Raw genomic sequence first — 26,381 nt, 5'->3', positions numbered from 1 at the left:
TTTTGGCGAGTATTACTCGTTTCTGACTTAGAGTGGCATTCAATGGACTAGAGCGAACATGTCTAGGGATTCGACGAGTAGTAGTGCAATCCGTTCTCTCTCTCGACTCATAAAATTCTTAGATTCCTTTAGTACGTTCTTTTACGGATTCCGAGTATAGAAACTAGATAATCGGGCATCGTAGAGTCTAGTCGTGGGTTGATATGTGGTGTGCGAAGGTACGGGAAATGTACATAGGGGTACGGTGAGGACGTGTGTATTTGAGTATATGCGATATGGTAGATTGTTGGTCTTATATTACCATGTGATTGATTAAATGGTCTTTGGATTCAATTGAATGAATGGATGTTTGTGAAAATGGGAAGCAGAATGAAAGTGAATAACTAATGGACAGAGTATTGTAGGATTTTATGTATGGGCCTAGTACGTCATGTAAGATGCGGGTATGTAAACAAAGAGGAGGCATAAATGTGTCCAATTGTGGAATCACGTAATGATTAATTAAATTTCAGTGGTATAACCGTCAAAGGGATGATGAAATTGATTATGAAATGATGTCGATTGTGAAAAGTGTGAAAGGTGACCCAAGTGGTCGTTATTGAGGGAAAAGACTCGGGGTGACCCTGCGCTCGAGGGAACTAGACCCGAGGTGACCCAACTGATTCATATTATTGGAGGAAAAGACTTGGGGTGACCCTGCGCTCGAGGGAACTAGACCCAAGGTGACCCCACTTGATTATTGTTATTGAGGGAAAAGACTCGGGGTGACCCTGCGCTCGAGGGAACTAGACCCGAGGTGACCCTAGTGATTATTTGATGGGAAATACCGGATTAAAGGAAAAGAAAGGTTTTGCAATTAAGGGATTTAATGAAGATCAATGTGGACACGAGAAAGATTGTACTATCATACGGAGAATAATAAGATGTTTTGATTTGATTATAGACAAGTGTGAGATGACGTGAGTTTAATAATGTAACTAGTTAAAGAAGTAAACGGCTAGTGACATTGATGTGAAGTCTAGGACTCTTAGGCGATAATTCGCAGCTTGTTGGTAGTCATTTGTGGTATAGGCGTATCTGTCAGTACTCATTCATTCTCGGTGCATGGTTCATTCAAATTGCATATAGCTTGAGTTTAGAATTTTCTACTGGGCTAGTGTAGCTCAACCAAATCTTTCTTTTCAGGTCCTGATGCCGGGCAATAGATTGCATGCATTATGTGCTTGACAGTAAAAGACTTTTGGAAGCTGACATCACTGGTTATTTCGTCATCTTTGTGAAGATCTCATTTTGTTAAAGGTGGTTTTGTAACTAATTATTACTGAATTTTCTTTTGACTAAAGTTGTAATTATCTAAACTTAAGGACTTGTTTGTAAATTAAACAGGTGGGAAACTCATTTGGGTAACGTATATGATATGCGAGGTTTCTCTTTTATTGAAATGTATTACTTAATTATGTTGAAAATCGAGGGCGTGACAGATCAACAATATAATAATTCATAATACACCGAAGGTACAAAATAATAACACATCGTCTTTTTCTTTACTATCCATCATCTTACATGTAATCTAAGGATTCTCTCCGCGAGATCCTTTCCTCCCACATCCACTAACTACAATCGTCTCATGGGTCCACCCTTCCTCTTGCTTATCCTGCACCAGGGTCCTAGGTGAGCGCATCTAAGTTATGTACCGAGTATGTTCTCACTTAAGACCATAACAAGAGGATTGAGTCATCCCATGACGTATCGTACATTAGGATCGGACATCCACTACCCCACGCTAACTATAACCGTCTCATGGGACCCATTCTCTTTCTCCAAGAGAAACTTTCCATGACGTATCATACATTAACGTCTCACTAACTATAACCGTCTCATGGGACCCATTCTCTTCCTCGAAGAGAAACTTCCCATGACGTATCATACATTAGCGACTCACTAACTATAACCGTCTCATGGGACCCATTCTCTTCCTCGAAGAGAAACTTCCCATGACGTATCATACGTTAGTGTCACAACACCGGGCCCCTCAGGTAACCCATTTCAACACAGGGCCCCATAGGTTACCCTTGCCATCACCATGGCTCAAATCACAATCCACACAATCACACTTCCAACACTTTATCATTTTCCATTTACTTATCATCGTCTACATGAGTCACTACTCGTAACCTCCCAGGGAACCTATTTGTCCAATCTACAGCCACAACAAAATATCACACGGTTCAACATTTCAACTAAAAGTACTAACAACACATAACCATGCGATAAAATTAATCCTGTCATAGAATTAATCATGCGAGTAACAAAATAATATTCAGTCAAACAATTAATTACTACACTTAAAATTAAGTCTATTTCTCTCATTTAGAAATTTTATAAAACATTTTTACTATTTAAACATTTTCTTTAACTCTCATACTATTTATAGATTTTACAAACTAATTTTTTTTATTGAAAAAAAATACTTATTGCAAAATTTAGTATTTATTAACTATATTAAATATTAATATGAGATTTTTATAACAACAAAATTATGCGAGGCTATTTTAGTCAATATTTATTAGAGTTAAAGATTAACTAATATATAATCTAAAATATTTCTTGTTTACAATCTAAATAAAGTTTTACTTATAAAATATTCTTGTTAATGTTTCATAAATATTTATCTACTCCAATAATTTATTAACCACGTAAACGTCCATTCAAATACAAATTAACAATGCAACATCAATAATAATTTCACAATCAAACATTTGTTAAACGCTCATAAATTTTCACAGGGTATAACACTAATCATTCCAGCACAACCAGACTAAATTTTAATATAAACAGGACTAAAAATAAATTAACAATTTAACAGCAGATCATCGTCTTCAATAAACTTTAAATCTAAGTAACTCCATTAAAATGCAGATAAAGGTTTTGGGTTTTCGGAAAACTACCTCAAACGCGATTCTAAGTCCGGATAAGTGTTGTCGGTGTTCGTAGATCGCCATGTTGGTTCTGAAATCTCGAGGCAGCGTCCGGTGGCACTCCAACAGGACCCGTAGCAGCGGTGTATCCACGAAACTCACAACTCTCTCTCTCTCTCTCTCTCTCTCTCTTTTCTAGACTCAACAATATAATTGAGAGTAAAATAATATACTGGTGTTCAATATTCGGATTTATGTGGGTATGTATAATGAGAGAGAATAAGGTAGTGAGAAGGTGAGAGGATAAGTGTAGAAGTGGTGGAATGAGGAAGAAGAGTGATACTGATAATGATAAAAAGATGGGGGACAAGTGCCACATTTGGGGGGTTTTCAATTCTAATGTATGTGGATGCATGTATGTACATGGTGAGAATGTATCTAGACGCTTTTATGTATAGGATGAGAGATAGAGAAGTGGAGAGTTAGTTTGAATAGAGTTCTACTTAGGGTTTAGATAGGAAAGATAAGAGATAAATATGAATCACTAATTCGTATATCTAAAGTTTAAATACATATCTTATACAATAGTGTAAATAATATCAATTGTACACATAATAATATATTTTAATTATTCAATTTAATTAATTATTGAATTAAAAATTTAACAATATAAATTTGTATTAAAAAAAATTGGGTCAAAAATCCGGGTCGTTACAAAATTTGATTATGTCTCTTTAGAATAATATGATCAGAATAGTAAGATCTTCACACCCGTTCAAACAAATTAAAAATTGGACCACTTAATTTTTTAACCATATTTTTTAATATATAAACGGTCTAAAAAAATTATTGCTCAAATTTTCACTCCGATTGAATCGGTACAAAGATCTTGTTATTCTTGTCATATTATTCTAAAGGGTCATAATTTATTTTTATCTCTAAAGCTCTCATAATCACACTTATGCTCCATAGGATCCTAATAAAGAATATATACTTAATATGAGAGCCATAAAGATAAAAATGAATTACGACCCTTTAGAATAATATGATAAGAATAACAAGATCTTTGTATAGATTCAATGGGAGTGAAAATTTGAGCAATAATTTTTTTAGACCGTTTATATATTAAAAAATATGGTTAAAAAATTAAGTGGTCCAATTTTTAATTTGTTTGAACGGGTGTGAAGATCTTACTATTCTGATCATATTATTCTAAAGAGACATAATCAAATTTTGTCTCTAAAGCTCTCATAATCACGTTTCTGCTCTTTAGGATTGCAAATTGGCGGTTGAAATTTTTTATTTAATAGAAACGGTGCCGTTTAAAGAGAGTGGGTAGGGGCTGCTGCGCCCCCCGGGCAGCAGAGCCCCCGCGTCCCGATTTTCTTCTTTGCACCTCTCCTCTGAAGTGTAGGTTGGGCAAGAGTTCACCCTACAGTACTAGACGCAGCCTCTCTATTTCTAATATTTTACTCCTATACTCTACTACAAGTTTTTTTTTTTTTTTAATGGAGGTCAAGAAGGTAACTTCACCTATCAACTCACCTAGACAATTGCTGACTAAGGAGAGATAGAGTGAACCTTATAAACACACACACACAAACCCAAACTCCCGATGTGGAAGCTAGCCTAACTGACGCAGGTCCAAAAGCCTCGCCGCGGATCGCAACACTACGACAGGCGGGCCCAAGGGGCCTGCACCAGAGGTATTCTACTACAGTTTGGAAATGAGCTTTCCATATACTCCCTCCGTCCCATAATATTTGTCCGGTCCGCGAAACGAGAACTACAAAATAATGCATTTCTTTCGAGAAAAAATTTAAATTTTTTTCATAAGTTAAAAGAACTCGTCGAGATCTAGTAAATTGTTGAATTTTTTTTCAACTTTTCTTACAAAAATAGTATTATTTTTACGTCTCCGTTTTGCGGACCGGACAAATATTATGGGACGGAGGGAGTATAAAGTTCGGACGGAATGAGAACCTTAAATGCGGGAAGGAATGAGAATCTTAAAATGTGAGCCACCGTCAAATCACCAGCCTATGGCCCAAGCTAGATTTAAAGCTGACCAAATCGTCAACTATTTCGGTTGTCCCGTTTTAGCGAATAAATGCACTTGCAGGGAAAGTAATTAAAGTCGCAACAAAATCATATAAAGATAAAATCCAGCACTTGTCTTGAGTCTTGGTACCTTGTCCAACCGTTACACAATTCTTGTGGTACTCAGTCCCCAAAATTCCCTTTTGGCAAACACTACCAAGAACCAATATTAATCCATTCAAGCAAATATCCGAAGTGTTTGATGGATCACCAAAGAGGCCAATTAGGAGGAAATGAGTTGTGTCAAGCTCAATCCCATATATACAAACATGCAACCAGTTATGCAAACTCCATGTGCCTAAACTCTGCAGTTCAGCTAGGCATTCCAGACGCAATTCAAAACCACAAGCAACCCATAACTCTTCCCGAACTAGTCTCGTCGCTTCACCTCCCACCCGAAAAAAGCAACTCTCTTCGCCGGCTTCTGCGCTTATTAGTGCACTTGGGTTTTTTCGCCACCGCAAAAGTTAACACAAATGAAGGAGATCTAGAGGGGTATGTTCTCACACCATCTTCTAGGCTTCTTGTCAAGAGCGAAATCACAAACTTCTCCCCATTTGTTCGAGCAATGGTGGATCCAGTTATGGTCACTACGTGGCAGTCACTGGGAGACTGGTTCCGCGGCAGTGAAAAAACAGCTTTTGAAACCGCTCATGGGGTTGAAATGTGGGAGTTTTGCGACCAAAACCCGAAATTCAGCCGTACTTTCAGTGAGGCAATGGCCAGTGACTCCACAATGATGAACCATGTTGTTGGAGAATGCAAGGAAGTTTTTCAAGGGCTGAATTCATTAGTCGATGTAGGGGGTGGCACTGGGACTATTGCTCGGATCATTTCGGGCGCGTTCCCTCGTATAAAATGCACGGTGTTGGATCTCCCACACGTTTTCACGAACTTGCCAGAGAGTGGGAACTTGAGCTATGTTGGAGGTGACATGTTCGAGTCTATCCCTTCGGCTGACGCCGTTCTACTCAAGGTAGACCGTAGGCCAATTTTTTCCATTGCTCAGCTAGTTTCAAATCGGAAATGAATCGAGCAAGTTTTGGGAATCACTTGATTAAACACGTAGAGGCAATCATCAAACACGTAGAAGGCATAATAATCAGACAATACAAAAACAAGGTTTACCTGATTCAGCACTAGAAATCAGGTCTTGTCTCTGACTATATATATATATATATCATTGTGCTGTTTTAATGGTGGAGTTGAATGCATTGACATGCAGTGGATTTTGCATAACTGGAGCGACGAGGATTGTGTGAAGATACTGAAGAGATGCAAAGAAGCTATTCCAAGCAAAGACAATGGAGGAAAGGTCATAATCATGGACGCGGTGATGGATGGGGCGGGAGATGAGCATGACGCAGCTGAAGCAAAGCTTATTCTTGACGTAACGATGATGGTTATGCCCGGTGGAAGAGAGAGGAGTGAGAAAGAATGGGAACAAATCTTCTTGCAGGCTGGCTTTAGTCACTACAAGATGACACCCGCGTCTGGTCTAATGTCCCTCATTGAGGTGTATCCCTCGTGAGTTTTTTGCTGCCAAAACTTATATGGGTATGGATTCTCTCCGGTCCAAGTTCTGAACGTGATGGAACGGATCAAATGTGGACACCATACATTGCTATAATAGATGGTTTGAATTTGTTTAGAGGCTCTTATCGGTAAGAGTTTTGAAGCAAATTTGAACCATTTATTACAACAATCGATGGTTCGGATACCAACTGTCTCGTCTAATCCAAATTGAGTACATGAGAGAATCCAACTCCAATTTATATAATTCCAGAGTCGTAACAAAAAGAATAAGGAATGATGATGGGCCCCGCTAGGTAATAAAGTTTTCATTTCATCAGACTAGACCAGACTCCCGAGATAGGTGCAGCCGGTGTCATAAATAAGTTATTTTTTGAATAAATAAAAATAAGTTGTTCGCAACTTTTGCGATTTGTTCACCCCAGCAGATATGGTTATTGTGTATCTCGATTTGGTAATCAAAACCGTTCATTTTGTCAAAATTCATTTGTTAGGAGAGACCATGAAAATGTTCAATTCAATTGGATATCGGCAAGTATTTCATCTAGAAGTTTATCGTTTCTCATTAAAATTCTAATTTCCTTATCTTCTCCCTCCACAAATCCCTTCAAAACCCAAGATCGAAACCCAGCCTAAAGGTTTCACATCTCATGCCCCCAATCAAGAGTGCAAATGAGCCGAGCCAAGCTTCATAATGTTCAAGCTCTGCTCGTTTACTAAACGAGCCTAAAACTCAAACTCGAGCTTGGCTTGATTACTGAACAAATCGAGCCGAGTCGAGCCATGAGTTGCGAGCAGCTCAGTTCATTTGTAGCCCTACCGCGTATATTATTTCCTGGACACCAAAAGACATGAAAGAACGCAGATACTTGGCCTTTGCGAAAACACGATTACATAATCTAAGAAGCCCTCAGAAAACAGCACAATGATATAGTCAGAGACAAGACCTGATTTCCAGTTGTGATGCCAAAATACACAAACCAAATGTACATTAGCGATAACGCTTGATAACATGGGATACCCTTTGAAAGAAGACGGGGCACATCCTCGTACTGAACCTCAGAACTTCCTCCTTCATCCACTCTGGTGCCACTCTCTCAAACGTACCCAGTGACAACACCCGGTACAACAACTCCACTTCGCCTGCCTTACTATTTACAAACGTCAAGCTGAAAGAGTAACCTGCAACAACCACAAAAACCTTCCCGCGGTAAGATTAAAATGGTAAACACCTCTCCTGGATATGCTAAATAGAACAACAATTTGGTAAACACATCTCATCTTGCGCCAAACACATTCCATTGGCCGTCGTTTCTACTGAAAATTCTGCTGTACAAAATGTTTGAACCAAAACCAAAATGGAAGCGGAATGCTTGTTATCGCAAGACGGACATCTAAATTGACATGTCTACTAAAGTTGCAACCGTATGTGGAGAAACGTATTGCAGTTCTCATTCATCTCAAGGCTATCACCTCTCTTCCATTTTGACAAATGATAACAATAAAGTGAAAAACTAATTACAAAAATGATAACCACTGCTAACATAAGAACCTATGACAAAGTTGATTCTTCTAGACTATAAGAGAGACGGGTCGCAACTCGCAATTCAATAATTACAACCAAATTCCATGTTCAGATTGCCTGCATATAAATCCCAAGCCACCAGTCTGGAACTGAGAACAATTATTCCTTAAGTTGTGTTACATGGACTTTTTGAAATGTATAAAGAACTAGTGCTGGACACTCAGCACTTAAAGGTGTAAGCTGTATCCGAAGTTTTTAGTTGGACACTCACTCAGCACATTTATTATTCAAGTTTATGGTGGAACTACGAACAAAAACCTCATGTTTTACATAGAATCATCAACGACACCACATTAACATACCTTACAACACAAATGAAATTGCCAGCTCCCAGCAGTATATGCATTGTACCGAATGCCTTGTAACTTACAACCCAAAAAACATCATTTCTACTCCACAACAGGATATATGAAACGTACACTAGAATGTAACAACAAACGCAACAGCTTAAGGAATGATGAATTATCAACATGTCAACAAAGACAAGTATCAACATGCCAAAGAAGAAGAGAGAAGTAAAAGGAAGATTAACAGTCATTAAATACAACTTAGTTACAGAAACCCAGAGTCAAGAATTACCGCTTGACTGATGAACTGCTGAGATGCTTCTACCATCATTCCGCGGAATAGTAGATAATTTCATGCTAACCAAGAACTCAATAAGATCGTGAAACATGCAGTTGGTAGGGTCAGTACCATTTGATTCACCACCTAAACAATTTAGTTGAAGAAAATATTAAAGATGGGACTATAGTGCCCAGTAGGACAATAGAAAAACGATACTCCCTCCGTCCTTTAAAACTGGTCCCTTTTCCAAGTTCCAATATGTAATGATTGCATCCGAATTAAACCTAAACGACGTACTTCCATCATTCTCCCTTTATTCAAACTTTTGATACATTCCTATCCCTCACACATTATAGAGGACAGTTTTGGAGAACTAAACATTACACAGTTTCTTAAGAAAAGGACTATTAATTTGGGATATCCCAAAATGGAAAGATGGACTAACAATTAGGGAGAGAAGGAGTATTCCTGAATACATACCTGAAAGGTTGATCTTCCTTCTACAACACTCAGCCTAGATATAAGATAATATACACTACAATTGTCAGAAAAGAGATGGGAGAAAAGGTTGAGGAAAAAATAACCGGTAGGAGACGACTGAATGTGTGAAATTATCACATACCGGATCAACTACAGAATCAGTTCCACCGGACAGAGTTTTCTTGGATAAATCACTTGCTGATTCACACTCAGGCTAGATATAAGATAATATACATTACAATCGTCAGAAAAGAGATGGGAGAAAAAGTTGAGGAAAAAAGAACCGGTAGGTGACGACTGACGACTGAATGTGCGAAATTATACGCACATACCTGATCAACTACAGAATCAGTTCCACCAGACAGAGTTTTCTTGGATAAATCACTTGCTGATTCCCTTCCAGGAGCATGCTCAAGTTGATCACCGGAATAAGGAGCAACTGTAATATCGGCAGAAGTCCCATAATGCCTGCGGCGTTTTCTTGTGACATTCACATCTGAGCCATTAAGTATTCCTGATCCAACTTGCAACCTTGCAGACATATTCAGTTGTCCATTTTCGATGTTGCCTTCCCTTGCACTGCAACAAAGTCCCTCGCGTTGGAGGTACCGAAGCCGCTCAATTTCTTCTGAAAGCTGGTTATCTGCGGTAGATATGAGCCACTTTACTGAGAGATGGAGTCTAAAGATTCAGCAAAGCAACATATGAGAGTCATGTCACTAATTCATACTTCACCCATCAGAGTTACTTATTTCAACCACTGAGTTATGGTGCCCATGAAATTTGCCAGGTAACAGAGTTACGTTGGCTTCATGGTTTGCTCTCCTGTATCGTTTTAGAAGGAATTTGTGATATTCGCTATTGACTTTATTCATCCCAGCTGCATCCTCGAGTCTAAGGAATTAAGGAATGGTCAACAGAGACGTTATAGTGCACGCATGCAAGTGTAGGATGTTGTACAACCATTATTCCAACTCCTGATCAAAGACAGCATAATAGAAAGTGTGCAACATAAAGGAGTCCTATGGGTTTTCCTTGGCCAATTCCAACATAAGAGATGTGCAAGTATTTCTGCACTCTGGAGAAGAAATAAATAGTCTAGAACAAGTGATTGGCATTTATTGCCAGGCCCACAAACAACTTCAAAGCACAGAAAACATGTGAGATGGCCATCAGGTAAAGAAGATACGCCATTCCATTGATCTCAAGAACTCATTATTTGCTAATTCATTCTAAACAAAGACAACAGTAACAAAACTACAATGGAAATTAAGTTCCACAAGAACCTCAAACAAAAAACTGATTTTGTTGGGTGCAGAAATGAGACAACAATTTTGCTATCAACCTGCAATACCACATTCTGCATCATCAAGAGCTCCAAATTTAAAAATATATATATGCGCTAGGGATCATCAAGGCTCTGTAAATGGAAGCATATCCTGCGGCTAGCTACATTAAACGATATAGCTTATCGTTTTTCTTTCACAAAAGCACCGTATATTTCACAAGTTCAAGGAAATATGATATCTTAACAAGTATCCACTATCTTAAGTGGTAACTGATTTCTTTTTCTTTCTTATAAGCAATGAGAAAGCTACATATACGCATGAAATTGACTGCTAGGCAAAGACCAACCATTCAAAACCACAAATACTAGCTAATCTAGGGATTCAGATACAAAAATTCATATTGCAACAACCAAGGGTGCTCAAGCCTAAACCAAGCCAATAAACTCATGGATGTTAATGCTGTCAAAAATAAAATTTCAGACAAAGAGCTAATATAAGAGTCAAAATGCAACATTTTATCATGTACTCTTACTCTTCTGTTTCTCTTCCTTTAAAAGCTTTTGATACTCAGCTTTCTGCTCATCCGTGCTAGATCTGCAGCCAAATTCATGCATGTTGTCCATTTAAGTCATCATGGATCTATTTGAAACTGAGTCAATGCCATTTCAGACATTCTTACCTGATTGAAGCAGCTTCGCTTCTCAAGTTATTGGTTTGTTCATGCAACCTCCTATTCTCATTTCTTAAGTGTTCTATCAATTCATCTGCAGCTGAAGCAACAAATAAAGAAAATACAGTATTAACCACTTAGATGCTTACATTTCCTTCTCATTTCTTGGCACGTCTCAACAGAGAACTTCAATAATAAGATTGTCTCTATGTTTCATTAAAAACCAAACCCAACTAGTTCGTATTTATATGCGGTCAAATCTGGACTAATGACTGTACACCACCTTATTGCAGCTTGTTAAAGACTTAAAGGGCTAGTTTTGTTATTTTGTTGCTATTTCTTTTCAAGGGTTAACCCGGGTCTGGTAATTATCATGTTCTTGGCACAGTGATATAAATACATATTTGGTGGAGGGGTTGATTAATGCTCCTACTTCTTTTACCCTAACTGCTCACTACCTCTTCTTTTTTCTAACTCTTCTTCTCCTTGAAAAGTAGTTTTAAAAGTAGGGAATCATTGACAATTTTGTGTATCTAATTAAATTTTCTAAGGACACAGGCATTAATTGCATGTCTGCCTAAAAAGTTGAATTCCCCGTACAAAACAAACAAAATGGTACGGAGGGAATGTAAGAAAAGCATGCGGAGGTTTTCTTGGACAAATGAGCACTTGGAGATGCATAAAGAAGAACGCAAGCATAGGATGAAGAAATGCTTACCAGTGACGTACTTCATAAATTTGACTTCCTGGTCATGGTTGAGCTTGTCCATTTCAGACTCTTTTTGAGTCTGAAAAGAAAAGAAAAGAGCATGATAGTGCGATTTAGTTTACCCAAAATTAAATAATACTGTAACAAATTAGGTACGAAATGGGGCATTGCATCTATCAACAAAATTGCTAATGGCATAGCATAAATTTTCCTCTTCCTGCCAAATATATCCATTGTATTGCACATAAACTTCTTTCTAGTAACTAAGGCCAAACAAACAGAGGATACAGAGAGAAGCAAAGAATCGTGCATAAGCACATTAATAGTAATGGATCCAGGTTCCAAATGTCGACCATATAATTATAAACCGATAAAATACGTAATCACATTTTGGACCTCTAATATGGTTATTTATATAGGTGTACAGTCCAATATCGGCTGATAAATGACCATATCACTGATCCCAATACCGCGTTTTAGAAACTTTGATGGATCCGAGGGGAGCCTAAGGGGGGAGACCAAATCAAGCTAAGCCCAGTCCAAATCAATTTGGGTGCTGCCATTTCTGCTTGGTCAAGGGTTACATAATCCATTACATTTGCAAAATTCATATCGACTTTTTACACATCCAACATTTTAGCGTCTAGTATGCTGACCTCATACTTCTATAAAAAATTCCTTCCAAGTTTATACATATCCGTAGCTCGCATAATACGCCAGAAGCACCCTTACACTTACGCCAACCTACTTTGATTCTATGGGTTACAATCTCCGGAATCTCTCCCTCCTTGTCATTGTTGTCAATAATCACACGTAAATGGACAAAATGTTCACTCTTACACCTCATAAATTTTGAATCTTGGCTGATTCTTTGCTAGTTTCCACTACTACGAATCTAAACTCAATATCTTCACACTTATTCTAAACCCTTTTGACTCCAATACTGCTCTCACAATTTATGATTTAGCAATTAGCACTAACTCCGCCCTTAGTTTCATCCGCACCCCCAAACCTTTCAAGACCCCTCATATTATACCACTACAGATGAAATCACAAGAGATGGTACCTACAAATTACAGTAAAAGTCTGCACTCCTGAACTTGGGACCCCAAATCCATCCCTCCGTAAAACTATACATGCATATACATATCGTCTGCATGTGTGTGTGTGTGTGTGTGTGAGAGAGAGAGAGAGAGAGAGAGAGAGATAGAAACCTTGATCTTAGTGTACTTATCGTAAAGCTTTGAGTAAAGTGCCTCCATCTGCGACCAAAAATCAGAAAAGGAATTACTTTGGAGACGAAATTCAGCATAAAAGAAACTCAAAAAAAGAAGAAGAAAGATTGAAAATCAGAAACCCCCATCGGTGAAATGCAATGGGATTTTTACCTCCAGATCGAATCTTGGAAACCCTAATTTCGAAAAGAAGTGGGGTCCTTACCTGAGCAAGCAGTGATGAAGAACCGCAGAAAAAAGCGAAGAAAACCGTAGGAAAAAACCCGTAGTTTTGAAACGACCTCTGGATGCACCTTCCGAAGGTCAGAAATGGGTGAAAGGAACTTGATTTCAAGAATCTGAGAAACGAGCAATGGCGGGAGAAAAATGTTGGAATTTGAAACCCTGAGAAGTTCTCGACTGATGAACGACGTAAGCGCTTTTGAATTACTACTCCAAGCGGATAAAAAAGTTATGGTGGAACTTACGTGCACACCGACACCGTATGCATCTCCCGATTTCAGCCGTTGGATCTAGAACAATGAATCTCTATCGTGCTACTAGTACAGTAGTAGTAGTATTTTTTGCAGATATGTTCTTATTTTCGATTTAAGCAAAACCAGGGATCCCTATAAAGTAGACTGTCATCTAAGGTTCGTAATCTTAAATGTACTGTTTTTATTTTTTAAGTATTTATTTTTTGTTTTACGAAAATCATTCTCATAATACATCAGATTTAATTTAAAAATAAGTACCCGTAATTTATTTTAGTTTTTTGCCTTTTTTTTCAAGTATGTACCCGTAAATTTTTTATTTTATTTTTTGTTGATACATCTAGATTTCCGGAATAACTTCCGTGTACCTCAACTAATCTATGAGGAATAAATCCAATCTTTCCCTAGCATACTAAAAACTAGAGGCCCGGGCATGCGCGATGCGTGTACAAGTCCAATAATGCTCGCCGCTTATTGTTTGTTTGATCAAAATTTTAAAAAACATGCAAATTTCGACTTGCATGAGCATCGCTTGTGCCTGGCTTCTAGTTTTTTTTTATAATGGTGAATTTAACATTATAGAGGCCGAGGCACACACGTAGGCAAATTCAGATAAAATAAGGCTATAAAGCACGTCAATAACTTTTGACCACTTGTTGTGCATATTTTTATCCGGATTGTGCATATTTTATCAGAATTCGACTTCTAGAGGCCGAGTGCGTGTGCAAGACAAATTCTAATAAAATAAGGCTATAAGCAAAACAATAATTTTTTTATACTAAAAGACCGATTTTTTTATCAAACCCAAAAATTTAAAGGTTAAAATGGTTATCAAAACGATGGTATTTTTATTTTTTTTTATCATCACAGCCTCTGTTTTAACCAAAGCTGCATCCTTTTTTGTTTAACACAACCTCAGTTTTCAATTTGGTGGGATTTCCCATTTCGGCCCAAAAGGCAGAGGAAAGGAGGGATTAAGAGAGAGGGCAAATGGTAAAATACCATAAAAGTATTGAAGTACTAATTAAAACGTATACCAAAAGAGAAATGACAAAAGGGAATTCCAAAAGTATTCTCAGTGCTTAGTTGGATTTTGTGTGAAGCATTGATTATCAATCTCTTGGACTTTACTGAATAGACAGATGTTTAAAGCTTTTGGCAACAATGGATTTTCGAAATTTGCTAGTATGCAGTGTAAGTTGTAACTGCACGTCGAAACGTGGGTACTGTGCTTGGTTATTTTATTTGCGGAGGTTACTTCAAAAATAAAATCTTTATTTTGTTTGTGGCAATTTGGAGAGAGAAAATGTGAGCCAGCCTTATTTTGAAATCCACACCGAAGTATGCTTCCCCTTTATATATTAGAAAATAGATTAGAATAGATAGCCTATTTAGGCTAAGTTCCGCTAAGATTTTTTATCCTTATTTTGTTTTGTCTTTATTCAATTTTTTTTTTTGTGTTTGTTAGTTTTGCACCTAACTTTTGGAAATTATTGATTCATCTCATCAAGACGAATCGAAAAAGTAAAAAATAATGAGTCTTACTCAAATGTTTTTTGAAATATTCAAGATAAAACGCCGGTTATTTTGACAGACTGAAGCCGTAAAGTTGTTAAGTCAATTAACATGATTGAAGCTAAATAACAATTTCGATCATTGAAATGAACCCAAGAAGTAGATGGTCCAATTATTTTCTTTGATGGATAATAGTCTTCCTAATTGCAATCAACCTTCCCAATTACTACAACAAACCACAACAGAAGTCCATGAAAGCAAAAAGGACAATGGAATCTAGCCCTCTAGTTTTATTTGCTGGCTGCCGCAAAGCTGAAGCTACATCATATCATACAATCAAACGCAAACAAAAACGAAACCTAAAACAAGAAAAGAACACACTATAGAATGGACACTCCCCACAAATTTCGCCCCGTATTTTCTCTCTCATATCCTTGGCCTAAATAGTATGAGACATTACTAACACACAATCTTGCTATCAAAATGTAAAATCAAGAGCTCTTCAAAGCTGATAAAGCTTCCCTCGTTGTAGCTGATATAACAGCATCCGAAGCATTTGGCAAATAGTAATATTTTCCTGGAAAAACAAATATCGAAATGAAAACCAGTTAAGAGGGGAAAACTTGAGATAGCATAAGAGATGGCCTTTCCAACGATCAAACCTTGAGCGATTCTCGCAATCTCTTTGGCAAAGCCGGTGGAGACAAACTTGTTTTCCGTGTCGATGACGAGGAGAGACATCCCTGCTTTGTAGATTTTACCCGCAACTTCAAGAATCTCGTCCTTCAAAAGAAAATATCAAATGAAATTAACAATATGACTACTTCAGTTTTTTCTAAACTAAACTAAACTAAACCGAGTCTTTAAGTCCCAAGTGTTTTCTACACGTTTATTCCAAATGAATTCTTAAACAAATCCATTGAAAGTCTAGATTGAGTTCACAATTGAAAGCTCAATCAATTTCCTTTGTTTGAAAATGTGAGCTAGTAGTGTCCATTTTATTCTATGTTTTTGTTTCGGAATAAATTTACCTTCAATTCTTGGGTAGAAGGTCTAGGTGCATCAGAAGCAGCAGCAGCTTCAGGATCAGTTGATCTTTTCAGAGATATGTTAGCTCTACCGTCAGTTATTGCAACGATCATTATTCGTCCAACATCACCACTCTTCTCCGCATTTAGCCCAACTCGGACAGCCTAAGGAGATTTAGGTTGACAGAAAAGTTAGTCAATGCCTATAAAAGCAAACTTAAGAGTTATAAACTTCAGGTTTGGGTTCCTACGAACTAAAAGTTGACACAGATGGGAATAGTTCAGATAGAAATCCAAGACATTTGAGGAGAGGAAAATGTAATGCATGCCAAAAGCTCAAAGCAAATATGGAAAATTACAGGGGCACCTCACAATTATCACTTAATATCACTTAGTCTACCTCAACTTTTAAACCATATTTTGGACCACCACAACCTGAAAATTGAATCACTTTCACCGTTAAGGCATTTTGATTAAACATTTTTACTTAGTTGAGGGTAATAGATAACGTTTCGTAGTTGACGGGGATTAACTGTTTAAGTGATATCAACAGATAGTTGTGGGGGTTTCATGCGACTGACCAAAGCAAATGATATTGCCCATTTGCCCTTATTTTACTGGCCCATGTACTTCCAAGACTGATTCACAGAGGCAATATGATTTATTTGGCCGCTTGGTTGGGTATGTACTTCCATGTAGCTGAGGCAGAAGGTACATATCTTCACAAAACAGGTGGATCAAATAATTTGATTAGACAACCGATTAGTAAATGCATAGACCAAACGTCTCAAATGTTCGGGTAACTGATAAGCCCTGGCTTATTAGCCACAATGCTAGATTTAGAGTAGCTTTGTTACCGTGGTTAGACCATGAGCTAGTGGAGAACCTCCTCCGCAGGGAAGTCTCTCAAGGCGTTTTCTTGCCATAGAAATTGATCTGGAAGGAGGCAACAGAACTTCCGCAGAATCTCCACGAAAAGGAATGATTGAAACCTATTTTAGGTCACGAGTAAAAGTAGTCAGATTGGGGATACAGGGAAAACTATGACAATTATTACAAATGTAACCTCACAGTTGTTTAAGAAATGATACTCATATGAGGAAAATTTGGGAAACCTTTATTTATTTTTTGTGGGAAAAAACTTGAGACGTTGATATAAGCTTTAAAAGAAATGAAGGCCACAACTCAGTAAAATGTAGTAGAAGGGGAACAAGAGAAAGGAAAAAAAAAATCGATGGCACTGAAACTTCATCCACAAGATCTTTGCATTAAGGAGAGATTGTATGCCAGGTCACCTTCGTATCATCAAGAATCACTTGCATATTTTGACTATTTCAAATAATAAGATTTCGCTTTGACGCCATCTGTGACTAAACAGGCACGGAAACTGCGCCTCTTAAGGGCAATTGTTTTCTCACTCAATAACCTCATGTATGATCTCGTGTGCATGTTATCTATGGTATAAAGATTTGATTGAACAGAAATGTGTAAAACATATTGAATTTGGCAGAAAACTGAAAAGCATGGAAGTAAAGTAATGCGTACAACTTCAAATTTTATATTTGAAGATTACATAGTAACCACATATACAAGCGGTACTTAAAGCAGCTTCACATAGTCACAACATCAAATGTCGTTTATGCACCTGATCTCTGCTTGTGTAACTTTCAGCCAGTAATTTAAGTGCCGCGCCTTTTGCATTCTGCATACGATTCAATGCCATGCTTCCACTAGCATCAACAACAAATATTACCTGAGATGGACAAAATTCCCAGTAATGTGATAAGTTGGATCCAGAGGCCTCTGTTATAGCATCCAACTTAAAACCAATTGGCAATGAGTGGAGAGGCCGCTCAGGCTCATACACTAAGTTTGGAGGTTATATTTAACCAATGTGGGACAAGCTCTAACAGCATCCATGGTCAACCCAAGTTAAACTGGACATTCTAGGCTGAAATCAACCACCAACAAAAAGCTGGCTCAAGATTTTGGTAAAATTTTGTAAGAAATGCACTCCACTTTATTTTTACGAAAAAAATTTCAAGAAGTAAGAAAAAATTGACGATATAGTTTTTTATTTACAGATAGCTAGATAGATTCATTTACATAACATTATGAATAACTACTCTCTCCAGTCTCCACTTTTGGATATGTTTGGGTTCTTAAGACCAAATACCACAGCACCAATTTAGAAAATTTCTCATTGAAAAGAATTAAAAATAGAGCGTACAAGATGAGTTAAAATGGCAAAAGGAGGAAAAGAATAATAGAGCTGTGAAACCAACGCAACAAAATTGCAACATAATAAGGAAGATAGCAAACAAGGCTGGCAAGCAAAAGGAAAGGTTGGAAAACAAAAACAAGCAAAGCAAAAGGACAGGTCGAAATATGTAGAATTGAAGCATTGTGGTACCAGCGCTCCTGCTTTTCGGGCCATTCTTTTAGCTCTCATGTCTGTTTTCTCAACATACACTTTCCTAATCTTTAGAGTATCCTTCTCCCTTCGTAACTTCTGGTACGGTGCAGCTGCCCTAAGAGTGGCATCAACAGCTAATCTCTTTACAGGACCCTGCTCACCATTGTGGAACTTAATCAGGGTTTAAAAATGCAGAAACTAACTTTTAAACATAGTTCTAGATTCCAACACTCCCAAAGCGAAGTGCTTGTTCAGCAACTAAAAAGTTCAACAAATTGATGGCTAAGGGTGGAACCATGAATCCATAGAAGAAGAACAAATTTCTCTACTAACTCTTGAGTTTCTACAAGTATTAAAAAAAAGAAGTTCACAGGGCAGAAAGTCCACATCATAGTTTCTGTAACTAACCATGTATCTCTCTATTCATCAATCTCTCTAGCCCTCTATTTTATCTCTAAGTATTTGAATGTCCTGTTTAATCTCTACATGTATACCTTAGGAAGCATTGGCTTTATATATCGGCCTCTATCCTCTGAAAATATAACATTCTTTGCCCTCCCAGCCTTTCCTCGGCGTTTCTGTGCTTGTTGTGCAAAGAACAGAAGTTTCTCATCCACCAGACCCCCTTCAGCATCAAAGATGAACTCCTCAGGGATTTGGTCCTGTTGTTCCTCGTTCTCTTCATCATTTTCATCCTAATCACAAAGTGAACCTTCTATTACAAGAACACACATGATTCATCATCAAAGTTTCTCTTGCAGAAAATGATGTAAGCTAAGAAATCAAGGAATGTGGCAAGAGGAAGTTGATTTCTTCCAATTAACTGGTAAAAGAAATACAATTTGAATCATCTTGTACATTGATGTTAAGCCTTCGGAAATCAACTAACCTCCTGATCATCTTCTTCTTCATTTTGCTCCTCAGCAGAATCTTGATTTTGCGGAGGCGGTGGAGGTGGAGGCTGGTTTTGTTGTTCGGGCGGATTTTCATTGATGATCGAACGAGGAAGGATAACAAGTTCAACCTGTATCAAATAAAATGCCAGAAGATTAATTTTATGTCTTGTCTGTCAAGAATAAGTCTCAAACTAAAACACCCCTCTGACAAAAGTACATTACTTTGTTTGAATCAATGTCAATGGTTGACTTACTATCAAAGATGCTGCAGAAATTCACCTTTAGCTTTTCAAATGCCAAAACCTATAGTTATGATAATGCGTTGATCTCAAGCTTATTCTGTTACAAACTCACTGCATTCCAACTAAAGGTTAATAAAAAAAATTCGCTTTAAATTTTCATCTATAAATTCACAGCTGACCAAAGATTAATCTGAGGTTGAGCTTCAAACTTAGCATCATGTCAGCCAAATGGCATTGCTGTCCATTTCATCTTGCTTCAATTTATGATCTCTACGAGACCACACAAGAAATTATTGTTTGGTACAAGTCCAGCTGTTGTTATAATAGAATTGGGATGATAAATGTATGCAGTTTCAAAAAGAAAGAAAGTGTTTTAGAAATTCTATTCTTTGGAATGATAAGTTAGGTCCCCACATTCAGGATGCATAATCGTCTCACAATTCCCAAGTTGAAACTTTCAGCAAATGTGACCAAATTTACAACATAAAACTCTTCTCTTTGAGAAAAAGGAATAATATAATTTAGAAAGCATTGAAAAATAAATCCCTTCTCTTTGTTTAGTTGCCCATTGGCTAAAAGTTGGAAAGGCTGAGCATTAGAACCCATTATTCACAGCACGTAGGACTATAGAAGTAGTTCGAAACAAGTGTTGGACAATATCACAAAAAGGAGGTACTAAATAATGGAAAATGATATTGGCACTCCAAAAATTGATGGAGGCACTCCAAAAAACAAAGGAAAGTGGTTTTGGAATTACACTGGTTTTGGAGTGCCTGCATCAATATTTGGAGTGCCAATATCATTTACCTAAATTATATCACAACAAAATTTATTTGAAGATCTATAAAGAGAAACTTAACTGCTTTCTTCAGGTCATCCACATAGACTTTCTCCCGCCCTTCAAATGCTGCCAAACATTTGGCAACACGAGCAGCATATAGCTCAGCTCTGTGTCCCTGTAATGATCACATGTATACGGAAATCAAACAAGTGCAGAATATTTTAGAAGTATTGTCAAAAGTATTCTCTTCTGTCATCAGTGAAGGCATATGGCCAACCTCTTGCAATGGTGACAAAAACCTAACTTTTGTTCGCTTTAATGACAAGTAATATGCTACTGACACTGCATTTTATACTCCATAGACACAAGTGTGGTGGGCTCCACACAAATACTTGTGTGGGGACCACCACACTTGTGTCTATGAAGTAAAAAATGCAGTATCATTTTTTCTTAATGTAAATAAAACTAGATATAGAAACCATATAAACTGTTAATGGAAACAAAGGAAGGGTTCCATAATAAGAACCTGGCAACCACCTCGAAGTGCCTCCAAAACGAGATACTTCAATTGGTCTCTGCTGATAGTAACGTCCTTCAAATACTCTCTGGCCAAAATTATCTATAGGCATAAAGAAATGGAAACAAGTCACTAAACTAACCAAAGAACTGAGTTCATCTTATATAAAAACACACCAATAAGACATGAACAGAAAATTGAGGGGAAATATGAATAACAAAGTATGAAGCATGGATACGTACATTGGATATGGCTACAATCTGGATTCGGCAATAGGAGAAAACCAAAACAAGTAGGAGATGGGTATAACAAGGATACGTTCTAAATGGAGTAGTTTTATGGGAAAATGACGGCTAAGGACGTGTTTTGATAATTAATACCCGTTAAGGACATTTTCAGCATTAACAAATGTTCTCAGAATGTCCTTGGCGGGTATTAATTATCAAAACACGTCCTAGGCCGTCATTTTCCCTAGTTTTATTACTTTATTATCATCACAAAAATATAGGATGATTATCTTCTTTTTTATGGTAAGTAATTTCCCTTAATCTTAAACAAATAAAAATCTGAAATCTTGTAGAATTGCTCAATCGCAGAGATATAAAAACAAGATATTCGCTTTCTTTCTCCAATTAAAATAAATCATTTTACTCTTCAGACGAATCTCTTATTCACAGTTTAAGCCTATTTAAAATCATTTGAAAAGTACATTGTGGCCCCTGCCGTATACGCAACGCATGGTTGCCATATCACAGAAGAATCAGAAAAGGAAGAAATCAGGATACTTATTTCGAGTATCTATCAAGCATATTGTGCATATTCAAAACAATGTTCAGATTATCCATGCTTCATAAAGAACAATGTTCATTGGGAACCAACCAAAGTGATTGCAAAATGCCATACAAGTATTGATTAAGAAAATTGGACCAACAAAAGACATAAACTTGTTTGGTTCTCCTCTCAAAAAATTTACCACCAAAATTTTTGACTATTTCAACTTTCTTTTTTTCATCTTAGTGATTGTTTATCAACATTTAAATTATTTTTACTTTTTAGATGTATATAGCGTAACTCTATTTAAATAGTAAAAAATTTGTTACAATGTTAAATTTTTTGACTAAAGACAAAAAAAATACGCAAACCTATAGAACTTTTTTATATCAAAACTGACAACCAAACAAGGTGATTTTGTTACACAACGGTTTGATTGTTTTAAACCTAATTAACATATGGCTTTTTGCCGATCCAACAATAAATCCCAAAATTAAGGAAAACTAGTCTACCAGTGGGGGGGGGAATGATGGACAGGTCACCCCCTTGGCCACCTTACATAGCCAAATATCAACTAAACACAGCATGATATGCCAGAACAACTTATCTTCTAAGAAGCCACCTATTCAATGACTTACAGTTTCAGCTTTAAATAAGGAATTTAGCAATCAAGTCTCAATCTTTACAAGATTTCCATGTTATATAGACGTTAGCGTTAAAAAAGGTCGATGGTGTTAATAGATTAAAGTTATCTTATCTCAAAGTGCAAATGACTAAACCCATTAAGATCTGAATTTCGTACATAATAGTTTCAGGGGACTGCAGCTTTGAAAATTTGGAAGAGCCATTCTGGATTTGTTTCTGACCAGTGCTTTAAGTTTCCTTTCTTTTTATATATATATTGACCGTGGGGGAGGAGGGCTCCCTAGGCTCGAAACCAGGTACATGAGTGGCATAGCACTTAAGTGCTCAGCTTGCCCCACTGATTTATTGTCCTCCTACTCAGTGCTTCAAATTAATTCCAGTTCAAATCTGTATGTTCCTCAAAGACGGGCCAAATATTTGTCATGCAACTATGGAACAGAAACTTCAAAGATAGATAATGGACATTGGAAGGGTGAGATTTCAAATTTTGACAAAGAGGTGAGACAAGACCCCTCAAACTATCCTTCTGATGTGTCATTTACAGTTTCACAAAATTTGCCTACCTTATAGTTATACTGCTGCTAAAGTTCCTGCATAGTTCTTTTAGCTTCAGCAGCCTTTACCCTTTAACCCTAACCTATAGAAACACCATCCTTTCATCAAGTCACAACCTAAGTTTGTTCATTTGAATTATGGAAATCTTCAGCACCCTCTAATGATATATCTTCTCAACTAAATACCTGAGTCTTTGCATAGTCTGTTTCCTCAACAACCATTTTAAAAACGTCCTCACTACGTTCCTGGAACTGTGTTGAAATTCCCACAGCTGCAACACGATCTTCAAAACTCATTGGAAGATCTGCACTGCAGAAGAATGATGTCATTGGTAGGAGAACTGGATAGGAATTGACAGTAACAATAAAGTCATATTCTGTGAAATAGAAACACAAATAGCTGATAAAAACAAAAGTAGGCCAGTTCATACACATTAATAGGTGTCTGGAAGGTGTAATTGGGTACAGACTTAAATTTTCTAGAGTTGGAAAAGAAAAGCTTATATTGCACATCATGAGAATTTTATTAAAGAAAAATGCAAATATAAGAACCCTCAATTGATAACTTTTTTATGCTGATAAAAAAGTGTACCTCAAATTGATTGCAACCCGATCCAGTAGATGTTCCCTTACAGCACCCTCTTCTGGGTTATAAGTAGCAATAAAAAGCGGCTTGCATGGATGTTTAACACTGATCCCCTCTCTTTCCACAATATTAACTCCTTCAGTCAAAACATTGAGAAGCAAATTACTAATGCCTTCATCCAACAGATTAATCTCATCAACATATAGCACTCCTCTGTGAGCTTCAGCAAGAAGGCCTGGCTGGAAAACAGTGGTTCCAGATTTCACAGACTCCTCAACATCAACAGATCCAATTAGTCTATCTTCAGTGACGCCAAGAGGAATCTGCAGCACAAATTGGACTTGGATAGTAAAAGAAGGAAACAAAGAGAACGTGAAGGATTCAAGCATGAGAATTACCTGGACAAAAGGAGATCTGACAATCTTAGTCTTGACATTACCAGCAAAGTCATATTCCACTTTCGCAGCCAGTCCATCTTCCCATCTTCAAAGGGTACATTACAAACATTAAGTATTTAAACTCCCCCATCCATCTGGACCATGTTATGTGGGCCATCCACATGAACTATTTTTGCTTGTTAGACAAAAGTACAGCCCTTTCTTCTTTTTTTGTTAGTGTTCAGAAAGGTGCAACTTAGTTCATTTGTCAATCCCTTCATGTTTTTGATGTCCATGGGAATGTGTTTCGTTTACAGTTTCAATGGATTCACTGTGCTGGTGAGTATTGAACAAACTCAAAGCACAAAATATCACAAGTAAACAACTATTAAATTCAGACTCTATGAAAAGGAAACTTGAGATTGAAAGGGTCACCAAGATGACTTCTAAATCTGAAGATGGGAACCAATCTGTTGATTATAGTTCAACTAAACAAGAGTCGGAGGGAACAAAAAAGCAAAAAAGAAGTAAAAAACTAACCCTTCATCTACCAAGAAAAGCTCATATATTTCAAGTATTCCTCTTAAACTGGCAATGGAAGTGTTTGTTGCTTATAAGAATCAAATAAAACATAGACGCTATCATGATGATTGTTACATAAAAGACGCAATGGCAAACAGTTAGCAGGGCACATGCCCAAAAATGGTGGAGTAGATTCCATACATTCCTCAATGGCATTCTGCATTAATGGTTCCCTTAAACATGTGCCCCCACTTAGGTTTGCTCAAATTTCAAATGATTTTCTCAAACTTTTAACTTGTAGAATTTTACAAGCCCGGAACCTCATAAATATCCTATTAATCATCTCTTATTCGTCATCAATTAGGAAAGAAAATGTGGAAGAAAAGAAAACAATTCATAGAAAGAGAACTACAATAAATCTACAAGGAAGAGGAAACATTCACACCAAACAATTTCAGAGTTCCAAGAATAATGCCACCACTTTTAGACATAAGGACCCTTATTCAACCATTCTGAGGTCAGGCCTCTGCTAGTGGACTCTAAAGTTAAGTGGGATAGTTGATGCCATGTACAAAAATCAATACAATAACAATTGGTTTAAGTAGAATACGATTTATTGCTCATTATCACATCAGCATCAGTATCGCCAATTATATCAAACCATTCAAGTACAACCAATCAATGTTCCAGTTCGCTCAGCTAGTAGAAGAATCATGTTTGTATGTCATCAGAAAACATAGATCATTTATTTTATTTTCTATGTGATCAAATGAAAAAGCATGGCGTTGCGGTATGGAAGCTGCAGAATTAGGTAACCTTACTCCTCTGGGCAGGCTGGATCCGCGTTAGCGACTGAACCAACAACTACTTCGATAGGAGGCAGAATAGCGTGCAACCCACGTGCCATTACTGTTTTTGCTGTTCCTCGCTTCCCAGAGATTGCAATACCTCCAATCTCACGATCAATAGCCCCAAGCAGAAGAGCCGTTTTGATAGCATCCTGTGAAAGGAGTTATTTTAGTGCAGGGTTGGAGGTAAATTGTTCTCTCAAACAAATTTTACAGATAAACATAGTGAGAACATTGGTATGATATATTACCAAACCGAGTATTGCTCTTTGAAAAATAGCACCACAATCTTACACCACCAAGACTTATACATTAATGAATTCACCGAAAGAAAACAATAATAAGCAAACAAAACACCACGCATTCTCAATTATAGTAGAACAAATAACAGAGAGAGAACTGGAGAGGAGAGAGGGACCTGTCCAACCACGGCAGCCAAAGGGAAGTACTGTCTACCGTAGGGGTTGCTTTCCTCCTCCTTTTCGGGGGCTACAACGACGGCGCCGTTGCTGGATTCGAGGGTTGTTGCAGTGGCGCGAACACGGAGCCGATTGGGGAAGCGTTTGGGGTTGAAAGAGGAAGAAGGGATTGGGATAGGGTAGAGTTTGAAGGAGGGGAGAAGTGTGGAGGATTTGAGGGCAGAGAGAGAGGAACATGTCGGAGCTGCCATTGGAGAGAGAGAGAGAGAGAGACTCACTCTTCTCTTATCTGTTCATTTGTTATCCGTTGCTTGTCCATTTCCATTTGAGAAAGTTTTCCTACAACTCTCACCGTAACTCCGGACACAATTACGTGCCAGGATGAGAGATGCTGGGTGAACAGTTATCCGAACAAAATCCCTCCGTGTTAAATGTGGGTGGGACCCGTGCGTATATTAGGATTGTGTTAGGTATTGTGTTTGGATGCGCACCTAGTATTTTTGTGCCACGATTGACCACAACTACATCTAGATCCAATTGATGTCCGGAGTTGTGGTCTATTATGGCATGAATCGAACAGTTCTGAACGCAGTTGTATATGGACTTATTATCAATCGTAACAACTATGAACGACTTTGGACAGAGAATTGTGTATGTAACATTCTTCTTTCCATATTCATCCAAGCTGGCATGCTCAAAGATGTG

At 37.5% G+C, this 26,381-nt stretch overlaps 3 protein-coding genes across 8 annotated transcripts; 1 reads left to right on the top strand and 2 right to left on the bottom strand.

The window, feature by feature from the left end:
• The first annotated feature begins 5,093 nt into the window (after positions 1–5,093).
• LOC131314537 (trans-resveratrol di-O-methyltransferase-like) lies at positions 5,094–6,927 on the top strand. Its single transcript, XM_058343246.1, has 2 exons — positions 5,094–5,994; positions 6,244–6,927. Exons 1-2 carry the CDS (start codon positions 5,221–5,223, stop codon positions 6,547–6,549), a joined length of 1,080 nt encoding a protein of 359 aa, XP_058199229.1. The 5' UTR covers positions 5,094–5,220; the 3' UTR covers positions 6,550–6,927.
• A 499-nt stretch (positions 6,928–7,426) lies between these two features.
• Positions 7,427–13,602, bottom strand: LOC131314538 (uncharacterized). Of its 3 annotated transcripts, none has more exons than XM_058343248.1 (10): positions 13,240–13,602; positions 13,066–13,113; positions 11,861–11,930; positions 11,152–11,242; positions 11,005–11,066; positions 9,516–9,826; positions 9,326–9,397; positions 9,184–9,217; positions 8,716–8,847; positions 7,427–7,733 (listed from the first exon to the last, which is right to left on the bottom strand). In XM_058343248.1, the coding sequence occupies exons 2-10, from the start codon at positions 13,111–13,113 to the stop codon at positions 7,543–7,545; spliced, it is 1,011 nt and encodes a 336-aa protein (XP_058199231.1). In that variant the 5' UTR covers positions 13,240–13,602; the 3' UTR covers positions 7,427–7,542. The 3 variants fall into 3 exon arrangements, with proteins under 3 accessions (XP_058199231.1, XP_058199230.1, XP_058199232.1); XM_058343247.1 differs by having other exon boundaries at positions 13,292–13,600; XM_058343249.1 differs by lacking the exon at positions 9,326–9,397 and having other exon boundaries at positions 13,292–13,602.
• Positions 13,603–15,339: 1,737 nt separating this feature from the next.
• Positions 15,340–26,062, bottom strand: LOC131314536 (magnesium-chelatase subunit ChlD, chloroplastic). 4 transcript variants are annotated; one of them, XM_058343243.1, is made up of 15 exons: positions 25,676–26,062; positions 25,231–25,409; positions 23,909–23,993; positions 23,517–23,833; positions 23,111–23,234; positions 20,964–21,056; positions 20,517–20,612; positions 19,408–19,542; positions 19,013–19,213; positions 18,516–18,671; positions 17,748–17,855; positions 16,960–17,094; positions 16,106–16,267; positions 15,737–15,857; positions 15,340–15,651 (listed from the first exon to the last, which is right to left on the bottom strand). In XM_058343243.1, the coding sequence occupies exons 1-15, from the start codon at positions 25,925–25,927 to the stop codon at positions 15,566–15,568; spliced, it is 2,250 nt and encodes a 749-aa protein (XP_058199226.1). In that variant the 5' UTR covers positions 25,928–26,062; the 3' UTR covers positions 15,340–15,565. The 4 variants fall into 4 exon arrangements, with proteins under 4 accessions (XP_058199226.1, XP_058199225.1, XP_058199227.1 ...); XM_058343242.1 differs by having other exon boundaries at positions 15,340–15,857; positions 25,676–26,018; XM_058343244.1 differs by lacking the exons at positions 15,340–15,651; positions 15,737–15,857 and adding an exon at positions 16,684–16,821 and having other exon boundaries at positions 16,251–16,267; positions 25,676–26,018.
• Positions 26,063–26,381: the final 319 nt, after the last annotated feature.

The sequence above is a fragment of the Rhododendron vialii genome, chromosome 13a, assembly GCF_030253575.1.
Source record: "Rhododendron vialii isolate Sample 1 chromosome 13a, ASM3025357v1".
Classification (NCBI taxonomy): Eukaryota; Viridiplantae; Streptophyta; class Magnoliopsida; order Ericales; family Ericaceae; genus Rhododendron; species Rhododendron vialii.
Note: the sequence above shows the minus strand (reverse complement) of the source record. Positions and strands in the feature narration are given on the sequence as shown.

What these genes read in the sequence shown, in the direction of transcription:
- LOC131314536 (XM_058343242.1), bottom strand. Translation starts at nt 25,927, where the DNA reads ATGGCAGCTCCGACATGTTCCTCTCTCTCTGCCCTCAAATCCTCCACA. An exon ending in TCAGATCTCCTTTTGTCCAG is followed by an intron (nt 23,834 to 23,908) that starts GTAATTCTCATG and finishes TTTGTGCTGCAG; the next exon opens with ATTCCTCTTGGCGTCACTGA. An exon ending in CTTCTACCCAAGAATTGAAG is followed by an intron (nt 15,858 to 16,105) that starts GTAAATTTATTC and finishes TTTCTTTTGAAG; the next exon opens with GACGAGATTCTTGAAGTTGC.
- LOC131314537 (XM_058343246.1), top strand. Translation starts at nt 5,221, where the DNA reads ATGGATCACCAAAGAGGCCAATTAGGAGGAAATGAGTTGTGTCAAGCT. An exon ending in CTGACGCCGTTCTACTCAAG is followed by an intron (nt 5,995 to 6,243) that starts GTAGACCGTAGG and finishes ATTGACATGCAG; the next exon opens with TGGATTTTGCATAACTGGAG.
- LOC131314538 (XM_058343248.1), bottom strand. Translation starts at nt 13,113, where the DNA reads ATGGAGGCACTTTACTCAAAGCTTTACGATAAGTACACTAAGATCAAG. An exon ending in AGCGAAGCTGCTTCAATCAG is followed by an intron (nt 11,067 to 11,151) that starts GTAAGAATGTCT and finishes ATTTGGCTGCAG; the next exon opens with ATCTAGCACGGATGAGCAGA. An exon ending in AAGGAAGATCAACCTTTCAG is followed by an intron (nt 8,848 to 9,183) that starts GTATGTATTCAG and finishes TAAATTGTTTAG; the next exon opens with GTGGTGAATCAAATGGTACT.